The sequence below is a fragment of the Labeo rohita genome, chromosome 21 (assembly GCF_022985175.1).
Source record: "Labeo rohita strain BAU-BD-2019 chromosome 21, IGBB_LRoh.1.0, whole genome shotgun sequence".
Classification (NCBI taxonomy): Eukaryota; Metazoa; Chordata; class Actinopteri; order Cypriniformes; family Cyprinidae; genus Labeo; species Labeo rohita.
The window spans coordinates 24,037,445-24,052,737 of record NC_066889.1 but is presented as its reverse complement, the minus strand read 5'-3'; the positions used below and the strand labels follow the sequence as shown (position 1 = coordinate 24,052,737).

The window sequence follows — 15,293 nt, the reverse complement described above, 5'->3', positions numbered from 1 at the left end:
GTGGTTTCTTTGAGAGATTGCTAGAAAATTCCATAAATAATTACAGTGAAAGTTGTTTCAGAAGAAATTTTTATTAGTATCTTTGTTTTTTACCGTTTTGTTCTTTTTTTTCAAATTTAAATTAAATCATTTAATTTTTTGTGTAATTAGTTTTACAAGTTTTTCACTCTATATTGTTTTAAACAATTTCAAATGAACTAATAATTAATTTGTTAATTTAGTTGTTTATGTTGTGTTTTTAAAACAAGTATCAGAAATTGAGTAATTTCATTGGTTTCAATTAATAGTAAATGCTATAATTTCAATAAAGGTTTACATCCTAGTGCAAAGCTGGCATGAAATCAATTACATTTAAGCTTTATCTGCATCTGATATCCAACTTAGTACACACAAGGTTCAAAACCTTAACTGATCAGTTCATAAATGATATTGTTATTAATTTATGCACTCTCTGACCTCTGACTTTAGAACCTGAGAACTTCAAAGTTAAATAGAACTACCAACACTGCACAAATGAGATCAGCCAAGCATTTTCCCTTCGTGCTCTTTTCCTGGCAGACAGATCATTTGTTTGGATAAGTCTATTGTCTAAATTGAAAGAAAGACCCACAGAGTGCAGCTCAGTTGTTGAGTTCACATAACTAAAGGAGGAAACGCATAAACACATTCATGCACACACACATCCAAGAGGTTCCAACATTTGCATTTGCTAATGAATGAGCGAACAGATTGAACAGGTGCGATAGAGCACCGTCTGTCCGGACGCATCCTTGAGTTCTTCCTTACCTGGCACCAATGATGTCCTTCTTCGCCAGATCAATGCCAGCAATGACCTTGACACGAAGAATACGAGATTCATTCTGCAAAACATGACACAGACAGGAAAAAGACCATCATGAATAAATCAATACCTCGTATGAGTCTGGAAGACAGAAAAAAAAAAAAAAAAAACTGCCTTGTAGCCTAAATTTAAGCTGAGTCCAAGTCGTGAGAGCGTCCTAATTTCACCTCCAGGGGAAGATGAAAAAGAAGCATCTTAAAGAAATTAGACGGAAGCGGCAGCCAAGAAAGCTTTTGTGTTGATGGACACGAAACGGAACGGTTTTAATGGTATAGCGCCTTTTAGAAATAAACTCCTCTGGGAGCTATAAACAAAGGCTTTTGGATCCAGCAAACCACTATTTTGTACAGTTTATGGTCTTATGGCTGAACAAGATGAACTAAACTTCTCAGCTTGGCCTTCAAAAGCACTTCAGCAATAGATACGACCACCATTTCACGACTCCCACTCTGCATAAGTGCGTCCCGCCCCCAGCATCACCTCGGCCTGCATTCAATAGCCATTCATGCTGCTCACGATTACACAATGAGCATCTTATTCACCCTCTCGGCTTTTGAAGCTCACCAGTCCAGAAATGACGCACTGTAGAGGGTAAGAAAGGCCCTCTTCTCCTCACTTTACCCACTTCTGCTTTCTGAAATTCCCTTTCTATTTAGGTCTGACAGTCTGCATTACCACAAGACATGCATCATTCGTACAGCCGAGGCAAACAACAACAACAAGAAGCAGTGTGACGGTTTGTATTTACTGTGCCTGTCGTATATGACCTAATTATTACAGAACGAATACATTTTGGATGAGATGAGAGTAGTTGTTATATTCTGACAGGTACTAGAGTGTTACTGTCATCCCACCGGGTGGCTCAGACTGACACATCTGTGCTTTTCATATAATAAAATGCAAACAGAGACTAGATTTCTTTGCAGAAAGCCACTATTTGGTATGAAGAAAATTACATTTAACAATTTGTGAGCCGTTTCTATTTTTTTGGAAAGTGTGACGTAGCTCGTGTTATTTATTTACACATTTTTAAAGCCATTACAGCCTCTAAGGACTCCCTGCAAAAATAAAAAACAAAGTATTATTTTTAATGAATTATTATTATCTACACTACTGCTGAAAAATTTGGAGTCATTAAGTTTTTTTTAAATAAATGAATACTTTAAATGCACAAAGATGCATCAAATTGATCAAAAGTGATATTAAAAGAAATTTATAATATTAGAAATTACTTCTATTTCAAATAAATCATGTTCTTTGAAACTTTCTAACCATCAAACAATCCTGGAAATGACGGTTTTTCTGTTTTCAACATTGATAATAATGATAATACGTTTTTGAGCAGCAAATCAGCATATTACAATGATTTCTGAAGGACTGCATTACACTGAAGACTAGAAAATGCAGCTTTGCCATTACAGGAATAAATTACATTTACATTATATCAAATAGAAAAGTTATTTTAAATTGTAATAACATTTCAGAATATTTAGAATATATTAGAAATATTTAGAAAATGTAGAATTCATAATATTTTTACAGTATTTTTAGGGCCCTATGAAATGCTTTTTTTTCCCCCGTTTTAATTTTTTAGACTGTTAAATGGTTAAATTTAAAAAAATAAAATAAATAATCAAAAAGCATGTCTAATTAATTGAAATCATGAAACGTACACAATTTAACAGCAATGAATTAAAAGTTTAGGAGACATTTTTAAGGCACTATAAAATATTTTTTTTCTCTCCAATTCATTTTTTTTTTTATACCAAATTTTGTGTTTTCCATTAAATCCATGTTCTGGATTCTATTTTAATGATTTCATTAAATTTTAATAATCAAAAGCACGTCTACTAAATTGATTTTATAAAGAAATCAAAATCACAGTCATGTCTGTTGAGCGTGTGAACACTATGTGAACACTACCAATCAGTGATGTTTAAAAATCGGCTCAACAGCGCTCAAATTTGAGCGGGAAATGGACCTTTTTAAAATTTCGGCTCCGGCATCAAAACAGTGGAGGTCGGACTGTTACAGCTGATCTGAGGTAAGACGCTCATGTCAATCAACTATCGTGGAAGCGGCCTCTGTCGGTGTGACGCCACAATGACAGGCATCTGAGAATGGCTCGATTTGAAAAAAGGAATATTATTTTGACAGATAATTAAAAACCACTGCATGGATTTTTATCATTATAGGGTAGATTTGCACATACACTGCCAACACATATCAATAGTCAAACAACATGTAAAAGTGAACTTAGCATCCGATGACCCCTTTAAGGAAAACCAGTGACCATTTCCACGTGAAGATGCTCTTGACTCATTCGCCAATAAGGACACTCCCTCATCCAGTCCATAATGTTCAATATCTTAACCCTAATTACACCGCTAGAACTTGTTGCATTACAACACACCTTTCTAAAGTAAACTGCCAAAGAAAGAACAGCAATAGACTTCAACTCCAACAAAATAACCAATACAATTCTGAGCTCAAGTTCGGCACTAGTCCAGTTTGACACAGCAAATCTGGACAACAGAAACGCCAAACATATTTAAACAGAAATCACAATAGCACTGACCTAAGCTTTCAGACAAGTAAACAATTTGAAAGGCGAGAAATTAAATTTAAACCAAAAATTCATGTTCTTTTTTTTGCAGGTCGTTTTTAAAAGAAAGCATCTCACATGAAAGAACTGCAAATGCATGTTTGAATGTACAAAAACACACACTCTATTGGCCCTTGCAATGAATTATAACATAATTCAATATTACAAAAAAACCCTCACCTTTGAGACTCAACTCAAACTGAAGCTCTCAGATAATACTCAACACGACGGCACTCGTTCCCACTCATAATTACGGTTATTTCCTACAACGTCCTTCCACTCTCTAATTGAGGTTAAAAGATAAAACACCACAGAAGGGCAAGCAAGACCTAGAGTTACAAAGCCGCCTTCCGTTCTGACTTGATTCATTCAATTGCCTACTTTACACACTCCAGACACTTGAGGAGATGAATTAGTCAGGCAGAGTTGATGGCTAGGTTTGGTCCATTAGCGGAAATGATAACTCATTGGTACTGCTGATAAAGGCCTGGGCTGTTGTAGAAGGACTAGAAGAGGACAAAACACAGTTCTTGTAACATCATAAATGTCTTTACGATCAATTTAAAGCACCTTTGCTGATTACAAACTATTTTCTTAAAAAAATAATAAATAAAATTAAGCCTCCCTGGAGTAACGTGACCTTAAACGTCTTGCTCAAGAACAAGACGGTTGATGGATCAGGATTTAAGCCTTCAATCGTTTGGTTACCAGCTCACGTGTTTCACCACCAGGTTACGTCAGCCACAACAAACTCCAACGATAAGTTGACTGTAAACATTAGCAAAGAACCCATGCAAGCAAAATAAAGTGGTATGTTTACTACGTCAACAAAACTGTACCGGCTCAATTCGCCAAGTCTCTAAATAAGGAATGGCTTTGCGGCGACACTATTTAACATGTCTGACTGATATAATAATAAAGTTTCAGGGCTGCAGCTGATTTTGTTTTGCATTGACATAAGATGGCAGGAAAGTATTACTCAGGCAGTGGCTGTCAAGCTGGATAATTAGGATTAAGATTCCACGAGCCTCTTAGAGAGCTGAAGCTCTGACTTGTGCTGAAGTGGCTTCCTGTGCACACCCAGCGATTACTTCAATGACAGGTTTGGTATTTCCAAGTCATATATCATCAGGTCTCAAGTGGGAAACCTTGATCTGCTGGGGTCGTTTTAATGGGAGGGCTGCAATACAATATTGTCTTAAATGCCATTTAAACAACAGTACAAAACATTAGCATTTCCCAGGAGCAAGAGAAAAATATTGACAGTTCACAGTCAAATCGCTGCTTTTATTTTAATCCATCGTTCTAAGTATACGCAAATTTCAAAATCTGAAAAATTCATTAAAACACAGAGTTTGATTCCTGTGATGCAAAGGTGAATTTTTTAGCATCATTACTCTAGCCTTGAGTGCCACATGATCCTTCAAAAATCAATCAATTAATCAAATATGCGGATTTAAAGGTATAGTTCACCCAAAAATGAAAGTTACCCCATGAATTGCTCACTTTCTTCTTTCAGATCAATAAAATCAGAGTTATATTCAAAAATGTCCTGGCTCTTCCAAACTTTATAATGGTATTGAATGGGTGTTGAGACTTTGAAGTCCTGTAAAGTGCATCCATCCATCAAAAAAAAGTACTCCACATGGCTCCGGGGGGGTAAATAAAGGCCTTCTGAAGTAAAGCAAAGCGTTTGTGTAAGAAAAATATGACCCTAAACTACAAAACCAGTCATAAGGGTCATTCCATGAATAAATAAGCTTTCCATTGATGTATGATTTGTTCGGATAGAACAATCTTTGGCCGAGATACAACTATTTGAACATCTAGAATCTGAAGGTGCAAAAAATAAAAAATAAATAAATAAATAAATAAATAAATCAAAATATTGAGAAAATTACCTTTAAAATTGTCCAAATAAAGTTCTTAGCAATCCATATTACTAATGAAAAATTACGTTTTTATATTTTTTAGGTAGGAAATGTACAAAATATCTTCATGGAACATGATCTTTACTTAATATCCTAATGATTTTTGGCATAAAAGAAAAATATATCGCTTTGACCCATAAAATGTATTTTGGGCTATTGCTATAAATACACCAGTGCTACTTTCGACAGTTTTGTGGTCCAGGGTCACAAATATCCATAACTATCGTACATATGGATTGAAAGTGAGTAAATCATGGGGTAATTTTCATTTTTAGGTGAACTAGCCCTTTAATGCTCAAAAAATGTTAAAAATATTTTTGCTGCCTAATATTTTTGTGGTAACTATAATACTTTTTTTCAGAATTCTTTGATCAATAGAAATTTCAAAAGTGCAACATTTATTTACTTATCTGAAAATAATTTTTTCATAACATTATAAAATGTCTTTATGCTCATTTTTAATCAATTTAATGCATCTTTGCTGAACAGAAGTATTCATTTCCTTCAAAAAATGTACTCAAATAAATACAAGCTCTTCCACTCTCTGCACGATAAACATTCAGATGGATGTCTTTGGCTGTTTTACATCACAAGCTCTTATTTTCACATATATAGACCGTACACACATATATTATGCAAACAAAAACTTTTATTTTGGATGCATTTAACTGCGATTAATCATTGAGCAGAACTAAATGTATATATATATATATATATATATATATATATATATATATATATATATATATATATAGAGAGAGAGAGAGAGAGAGAGAGAGAGAGAGAGAGAGAGAGAGAGAGAGAGAGAGAGAGAGAAAGAGAGAGATTCCTTTCCATTGCACTTCCTCTATCTGCTTTGATTTCAAGCAAATGGCTAACTATGAATTATCTGATCAGGGTTGGATTGTCCTGAAACCAGTTTAATTACAACAGCTCTTCCTTAAGAGCAATTAACTGATTAGACATTCAGGAAACACAGCGACTAGTTGATTTTGGAAATATATAGTTTTGCACATCCTTGATAATACCTACTAAGGTCCATCACAGAAACCATATACAAGTGAGTTCTCCTATTCTGAGATGGTCTATAAATGCGATTCATAAGTGCTCAAATACAACTCATAGGTCTATGCTCTCACTGTACAGTGTTATTATTAAAGGGCTTCTCACATTACACATTGACCCTTTTTAACCTGGCTAAACACCTAGATTTCCAAAGCATTTCTATAGATGCTTCCATCAGCAGTTACATAATCAAGACTGCTGAGCTTAGTGGAAGCATTTCCATATCAATGGCGTTCATAATGTTATGGCACCTGGTTTCATCAGAACAAGTCTGCCTTAATAAAAGGTTTTACTGTAAGTGCTTCCAAACATGTCATCATGCTCATTTTGCAAAACAGTTTTAAGGAGCCCTAAGGTACGTCAAATTACACCGCAACAAACAGGAAATGAGAAACCTGCACGTGACAATGATGAAACTTAGGCGAGTGTGAAATTAGAATTCTGCCCAGCAGGCCATTAACAATATATTATCATTTATAGTACATTTGAATTGATTTTTTTTCTCTTGTAACATACTATAAAACATAACTAAAGGAGAAGACCACTTCCAGAACAACAATTTACAAATAATGTACTCACTCACTTGTCATCCAAGATGTTTGTGTCTTTCTTTCATCAGTAGTACAGAAATTATGTTTTTTGAGGAAAACATTTCAAGATTTTTCTCCATATAATGGACTGCTATGGTGCCCCGAGTTTGAACTTCCAAAATGCAGTTTAAATGCGGCTTCAAACGATCCCAGATGCGGATGTAAACAATCCTAGGTGAGGAAGAAGGGTCTTATCTAGTGAAATGATTGGTTATTTTAAAAATAATACAATTTATATACTTTTTAATGTCAAACGCTCGTCTTGTCTTGCTCTCCCTGAACTCTGTGTATTCTGGCTTAAGACAGTTAGGGTATGTCAAAAAACACAGACTGTATTTTGTCCCTCAACTTCAAAATCATGCTATATCGCTGTTTTACCTTCTTTGCTAAGAGTGTTTGATCTTCTTTGCATGTTCACTTTGCATAGACTGGGTCAGAACTTCTGCAGCGATGTAGGATGATTTTGAAATGATTTTTGAAGTTGAGGGAGAGTATTTAAATTATATATTTTTTTTAATGAAATTAACCAATCATTTCGCTAGATAAGACCATTCTTCCTCGGCTGGGATCATTTACAACCGCATCATTCTAATATGCTGATTTGCTGCTCAAGAAACATTTAAGTTTGCAAATTCAAGATTCCTTTTAAACAACATACTTTATCCCAGACTGCTCTATGGGATACGTGGGGATGGGGGGGAAAACAGTCCAGATTTGACCCGTAGCGCCCCTGACCTTCTGTAAGCATGTGGCTGCTATGTGCGGAATGCTTAATTACGGCCTATTGTTTCATTCTACTTGGTAACTCGGTTACTCTTTGAATTGCACACGGAATACAACACACTTTCTAAATCTGACGCCAAGACATTCCATGCACAGAATTCCAAATTCTAAAATTCCATCAAACACCATTAAATAAATGCCACATTCCAAATATTAAAGAACAAACGCTTCTCTGTTCTAGTGATCCTTTTCCAGAGTTAGTGGACACAAATTGAAAGGCTTTTGTATCAAACACTTCAAATGTAAAAATCTAAAAGCTGACCTTGGCTGTAAAAGAGAGCGCGCAGTGCATTCTTATTCAATACTGACAATGAAACAGAACAGCATTTCAAACAAGAGAGCATCATTCAAATTAAATAACTAAAACTAAAAACACCCCATTTCTGATATCAGGCTGCCATCAAAACAGAAGTGCACTATTTGAGTGCTTGCATAATGGCACTTAGGGATAAATAAAGCAGTACATCTATCAAAAGAGGAAATTGTTTTATATTTGACACAGTAATGGTAGATTTGTGGCATCTGGCTGTGGTGTAGCATTAATAAGTTTCCTGGGTTTTCTAATTCCATCTTGGGACCTCAGCTGAGAAGCATGTCGCACGGATTGAGAAAACATGATTCGGCTGCAACTACAGCTCATATATTTTTAATGAAGATGATGTGACAGCATGTCGCTGTATCACATTCCACGCTCATGATGCTGAGCGTGCGAGTGCGTAATCGAGTAAACGCTTGCATGTCCTCCCTCAATGTAAAACAGACGTATTTTAACACACCCACAGGCCAAATCATCAGATATAATGGTTACTAGAAAGGTTTTTCCTTTGACAACCTACTCTGCTGTTTGTATACCGTAATACACATCCAACCTTTAAGTTGAAGGCTTTCACATGAGTAATAATGATGTCATGTGATGATCAACAAGTAGATCCAACTTACTGGCTAAGAGCTAATCAGACAGCAAAGTTTATGCACACCCAGAAAATTACTAAACAATGTATGCATAAAACATGCTTTTGTATTCAAAAACAACAGCAAATAAGCATATTAGAATGATTTCTGAAGGACCATGTAACACTGAAGACTAAAGTAATGATGCTGAAAATTCAGCTTTGCGTTTGAAGAATAAATTACATTTTAAAATAGATTCGAATAAAGTTTCCACAAAATGTTCAAATTGTTACTGACACCAAACCTTTATACACTACCAGTCAAAGGTTTTTGAACAGCAAGATTTTTAATGTTTTTAAAGAAGTCTCTTCTGCTCACCAAGCCTGCATTTATTTGATCCAAAGTACAGGAAAACAATATAATTTTGAAATAGTTTTACTATTTAAAATAACTGCTTTCTATTTGAATATATTTTAAAATGTCATTTATTCCTGAATTTTTAGTATCATTACTCCAGCCACATGATCCTTCAAAAATCATTCAAATCATTCTGATTTGCTAATCAAAAAACATTTATTATTATTATTATGTTGAAAACAGCTGAGTATAATTTTTTCAGGTTTCTTTGATGAATAGAAAGTTCAGAAGAACAGCATTTATTTGACACAGAAATCTTTTGTAACATTATAAATGTCTTTATTATCACTTTTGATTTATTTAAAGCATCTTTGCTAAATAAAAGTATTAATTTCTATCATTTCATTGCCAAAAAAACCTTATACTGACTACATACTTAATGGTATAGTGTATAATGTTACAAAAGCTTTTTATTACAGATAAATGCTGATCTTTGAATTCTTCTATTCATCATAATCCTGAAAAAATGTTTTAAATATTGATAATAAATAATAATAAAAAGGTTCTTGAACAGCAAATCAGCATATTAGAATGATTTCTGAAGAATCATCTGACACTGAAGACTGGAGTAATGATGCTGAAAATTTAGCTTTGTATCACAAGAATAAATTACAGTTTAAAATATATTCAAACAGAAAGCAGTTATTTCAAATAGTAAAAATATTTCACAGTATTACTGCTTTTGCTGTACTTTGGATCAAGTAAATGCAGGCTTGATGAGCAAAAGAGAATTCTTTAAAAAAAAAAAAACGTTAAAAATCGTACTGTTCAAAAACTTTTGACTGGTTGTGTTTATAATAAACGTTGGTCAGAAATTCATCATGCATGCCTGTACAGGGTTCTCCAATAAATCTGTAAGACAGCTCAACAGAAAAAACACGTAGGGGTCTAAAATTCCACAAGAGTTGTGTCAATAAAAGGTCTATCGGATTTGCCAGACTGTTCCTACGGGAGAGCTTGTCATTCCGGTGTACAGACCGCACCTTGGGAACTGAGATCTATAGAAGCAGAAAGTCACGATCAAGCCCAGCAAAGAGACAGGATCTCAGGGAACGAGTGATGGGATCCCACAGGACTGAGAAAATGTTGTGGTAAACAGACCCGCTGACAAGGCCGAGTCCCAGCCAACTTGACGGATACTTGTCGCATACTAATGAACCAATGCATGTCCTCTGTGTGTGGTGCATGTCTGTGTGTATCAAGGTGATAATCCAACAACTTACATCAACATCCTGTGTAGTACAGTAATACGGTTTAAATTCAACTACAACTAAAATGGCTAAAATAAACCAACACTTATATGAAGTACCACTTGTGTTAAGGGTCATTCACACTGGGTATGTTTACATTTATCCAAATAATGTTTATAACGGGACTGATGGGACTAAAAAGCTTTCATGTAAACACCTCAATCGATCCAAATAAAATTTTGATTGGATCGAAAGAAATGGTGTAGACCTGAGATAATCTGATCAACATGGAAAAAAGGCTGTTTTTTTTTCTCCATATAGTGGACTTCAATGGTGGCCAACTGGTTGAAAGTCCAAATTGGAGTTTCAATGCAGCTTCAAAGCGCTCTACACGATCCCAGCTGAGAAATAAAAGTCTTATCTAGTGAAACGATTGGTCAGTTTCTAAAAAAATTAAAACGTACTGTTTAACCACAAACGCTCAACTGGAATTAGCTTTGCAATGTGCATGCGTGACTTCACGCATTACGTAATCACATTGGAAAGGTCGCGTGATGTTAGTTTTTCGTCTATGTACTTCGGGTTAAAAAAGGTAGGGTACACTCTTAAAAATAAAGGTGCTTCACGACACCATAGAAGAACCTTTTTTTGTCTAAATGGTTCCATAAAGAACCTTTCTGTTTCACAGAAGATTCTTTGTGGCAAAAGAAGGTTCTTCAGATTATAAAAAAGTAAGCAAGAGATGGTTATTTAAAGAACCTTTGACTGAATGGTTCTTTGTGGAACCAAAAGCTCACTGAGAAGAACCTTTTAAAGCACCTTTATTTTTAAGAGTGTAGGATGAAAAACTCTGTCTCATTTTCTCCTCTAACTTCAAAATCATCCAATATCGTTGTTTTTTTACCATTTTGCTTTCTTTGCACGTTCGCTTTTTATACACTGGGTTGGTAGTACTGCCTACGCCATGTGTGACCTTTCCAACGTGGCTATGTAATGCGTTTTTTCGAAAATGACTGATCGTTTTGGTAGACGAGACCCTTACTCCTCGGCTGGCATCGTGTAGAACCCTTTGAAGCTGCACTGAAACTGGAATTTGGACAATCAACCCGTTGAGCACCATTTAAGTCCACTGTACGGAGAAAAATCCTGGAATGTTTTACTCAAAAATTGAATTTCTTTGCAACTGAAGAAAGAAAGTCATGAACATCTTGGATAACATGGGGGTGAGAAAATTATCAGGAATTTTTTTTAATTTGGAAGTGACCTAATGTTACAACTATCTAATGTCTTACAACTTATGAAATGATCAGTGGAGAACACTATATACTAAATATTTGCTAAAAAAAAAAACCTTCATATACGTCATCAAGGTAAAAACGGTATTTATGCTCACAACAGCTCTGATGATATTATCGTAATAATTTTCTTATAACCAAATGATTTGCTTTGTTCGGAATAATGCATATGCAAATGAATGTGTGAATCAGACACAAAAACAGTTCATAAATAAAACTTTGGAAACTGAAATCGGATTTAAGTCATTATGACACATGCAAATTGGCACATGTTCAACACCAATTTTGCAGCAATTTTACAGTGACAGACTAAATATAATTAATTTTCAAGAGTTGGTAATTTTCTGGTGACAAGCAAAAGAGAAAATTAGAGATACAACAAAATTAAGCAGACCACAACTCTACGCTTAAAAATGAGAACGTGCAGGCAGCCAAAGAACGCACAGCAACTCGCCAGCCTCCAACTATTTACCAATTTAGCTGTAATTGGTCAAGCAGACATGGTTAATTCACAAGTTTATAATGTCAAAATGGCAAACATCAGCCCATTTATCAATCTGCGACTAGAAAATACTACTTAAAACTCATGATATAACAGAAATAGCAAAAGTTCCTTTCTTCTGTATTGCAATGTACATCTGAGTGAAATGTATTCCCAGAAATGAAAAAAGGAGAGTGGGAAATTCTACTCATCAGTCGTTGATTAGATGGAGGCAGATCTAAATGCAAGCTTGCAGTCAATTGCATAAATTGGCTTTTGTAAGAAATGAGTTTAAGTAGGAGAAGTCCTGCATACTTCACTAAAAAAAAGTCTGTCGTTTCACAAAAACAAACTAAAATAGAAAGAGAACCTCTAACGTGCATTTAGAAAATGGATAGAGTGATTTTTCATTTCACTCTGACTTTAATCAAAGTTTACACACATCAGGAAAACTTCCTCAGAAAGTGAATCAAGGGTTGTTCAGTCTTTCTCCTGCTGTTTAACATCCAAACACAAGCATACTTTGATCACCCACCGTTTAACCTGTTGATTAACATCTAGCTATAGTAACATTCCTCTCTCTGTTTACATTAAACATATCAAGACCCGTAAAAACACTGCAAAATTATTAATTAACCTACTCCTAGGTTACAGTTTCGGGGTTTGGACTATAAGCTCCTCAGTACTTTTCCACACAAGAACCTGGTATACTATACGTGCTAGGTCACATATCTTTCTGAAAATTGCTGACTGGTGAATTTAACACGATACAGACTACTAAATAAGTACGTGCTAACTTGTACTGACAATAATACATGACTCAGAGCTCTCCTTTGGACTCAAATATCAAAGCCTAGCCTACATTAAAAAAAATAAAAAACTGCACTGATATTTACACCTATGAACACGTGGCTTTGAACTATATCACCATCAGCACTAAAAACCAAAAGACAGATTTAGCATGCCAGAAAGAAAAGCGGTAATGACTAAAAAAGGCATTAACAGGGATCCAAATGAATCACAGGCAAACACCTGCATCCTAAGGCAGTCCTCAAGACAGTTGACCTGAATTTTCAGGGGTTACACCGAGGCCCTGTTATGACAAACAACATGGTGTTGTGGTTGTTGTTGTAACATCATTAGAAACAACGTAACACTCGTTTCACCTGGTAACTACAGAAAAATCTTAATTATGATCCATTCATCTTTGGCCCACATGTTTTTTTTCAAGGCAGTATTATGAATATTATATATGTGGTGCTACAAATAACACTGTATTAATCATAGAGAAAAGAAAAACACCCATCATTCAGCCTATTATACTATCAGTGACAATAAAAACACCATCCAAAAGTATCTCAGTTATGGTATAGCATAAAACAAACACAGAAATCTTGACACGTCACCCTGATATTTGACAGGTGGGCTGTCAATCATAGAAATTAGCACATTATGCATTAGATGCCTTAACTTTCAAATAGCATTTGATATTAACAAGGGAAATATTTGGATTTTATGACTTTTTTTGCATTTCCTAACACTAGATGTCTGACTGAGTCTTATGGAAATGTGGGAAGAACAAAATGATGGCCAGTATTGGTATTTAAATACTGACTAATCTTCATATTCATATTTTTAATACTAAAATAATTCTCTTAGGTCTAACAAAATTAATCCTGATAATCTGTCACAACAGAAATTCACTAAAAACTGAAATCAGGTTATGAAAAAACAATAAACATACAATATTAATATGGTGGGAGGCATGCACTGTCTTAAAGATGGTAACGTTAGAGTTTAGCAAAAACAGTACTTACTTCATCTTCTGAGAGTCCATAAATGGGTTCAAAATTCGTAGCCATAAAGCCAAACGGCAATTTAATACACACATACACAAAAACACACACACTCTCTCGTGTGAAAGCAGGAACAATAGCAAAGTGTGTCCTCCTCCACCTCCTGTGAATGCAAGTTGATCCAAAGCAACGAAGTCTGAGTCCAAAAACGATTATCCTTTTAAACCATATCGTGACAGAAGATGTACGTCCACCGGTTCAATCTCATTCAACGGCTGAAATTCGGTGGGCACACGCTTAAATTCCCCCAACAATATGATTTCCCCTCGTCAAGTGCAAACGGGAATCATTCACTTCCTCTCAGGATCCGAAACACTCCCCGCTGAAATGACTGACAACTTATCGCGCCAATCACAGCGTCTTCCGAAACTCCGGCTGGACAGACTATCCAATCCGTGTGGATTGAGGGCGGGGCAATGTTGTTGCACTTTTGTGGAGTAATCAGGGATGGGTAGTTTCCTAGATCCTAATATCGGATCCATAATAACTTGACGTATTATTATATTGCATACATGTCTGTGGGTTTGTATGTAGATATAGTGTTAATTAATACTTAGTTTCTTTAAAAAGCCAGTAATAAGCTGTTTGAATCTTGCAGCTCGTAACAGGACTCCTATAGCAGTGCTATAGCACCCTCTACAGTTACAAGACTAACATGTGCAAATTTATGATTAACACCCAACACTGTGCAAAGTCCAACTTTTATGCATTTTGATTCATCATACATGTGAAACAACCTAGAAGAACGGAAGTAAAAATATATTCTACTGGTGTTTTATTGCTCTTGGCTGTTCTACACTAATGTGATGTCAGTGGAAAGTTACTTTGGAAATGTAAGGTTACAGATTACAAGTTACCCTATTTAAAATGTAATAATGTAACTTTTTAATCGCTTTATTAAAGTAATGTAACTTATTACATTTGATTACTTTTCTAAATTTCCATTATTTTTTTAACTGTTAATCATTTTGAAACATTTAAACCAGGCAGAAAATCCTTCATCATTTGAATTAAGATTAAAATAAGTAAGATGTACATCTTTGTTTTGCGATAACAACTGGCTAGATGTACGTTTATCCCACTTATTTCACAGCTGCTTACCACAAAAGTAAACAATTAAACACGACCTTGGTGAAAAAAACAGCATATGCTGGTAGGTATGTTTTGATGCTGGTTTAAGCTGGTCCTTTGCTGGTTTTTGCTGGTCATGTTGCTGGTCAAGGACCAGCATAAACCAGCAAAGGACCAGCTTAAACCAGCATCAAAACCTACCTAACCAGCATTCCAGCATCAAGACATTCCTACCAGCAATACTTTTATTACACAACATTTCACCATATACATAAGG

At 35.1% G+C, this 15,293-nt stretch overlaps 1 protein-coding gene across 3 annotated transcripts in view; it reads right to left on the bottom strand.

The window, feature by feature from the left end:
* Positions 1-14,255, bottom strand: part of nedd4l (NEDD4 like E3 ubiquitin protein ligase) — a 93,136-nt gene extending 78,881 nt beyond the window's left edge. For all 3 annotated transcript variants that reach the window (XM_051092623.1, XM_051092624.1, XM_051092625.1), the window contains exons 1-2: positions 13,907-14,255; positions 787-860 (exon numbers count right to left, since the gene is read on the bottom strand). In XM_051092623.1, coding sequence (XP_050948580.1) covers positions 787-860; positions 13,907-13,951 — 119 coding nt within the window. In that variant the 5' untranslated portion in view covers positions 13,952-14,255. The remainder of the gene's footprint in view (positions 1-786; positions 861-13,906) is intronic.
* Between the last annotated feature and the right edge of the window lie 1,038 nt (positions 14,256-15,293).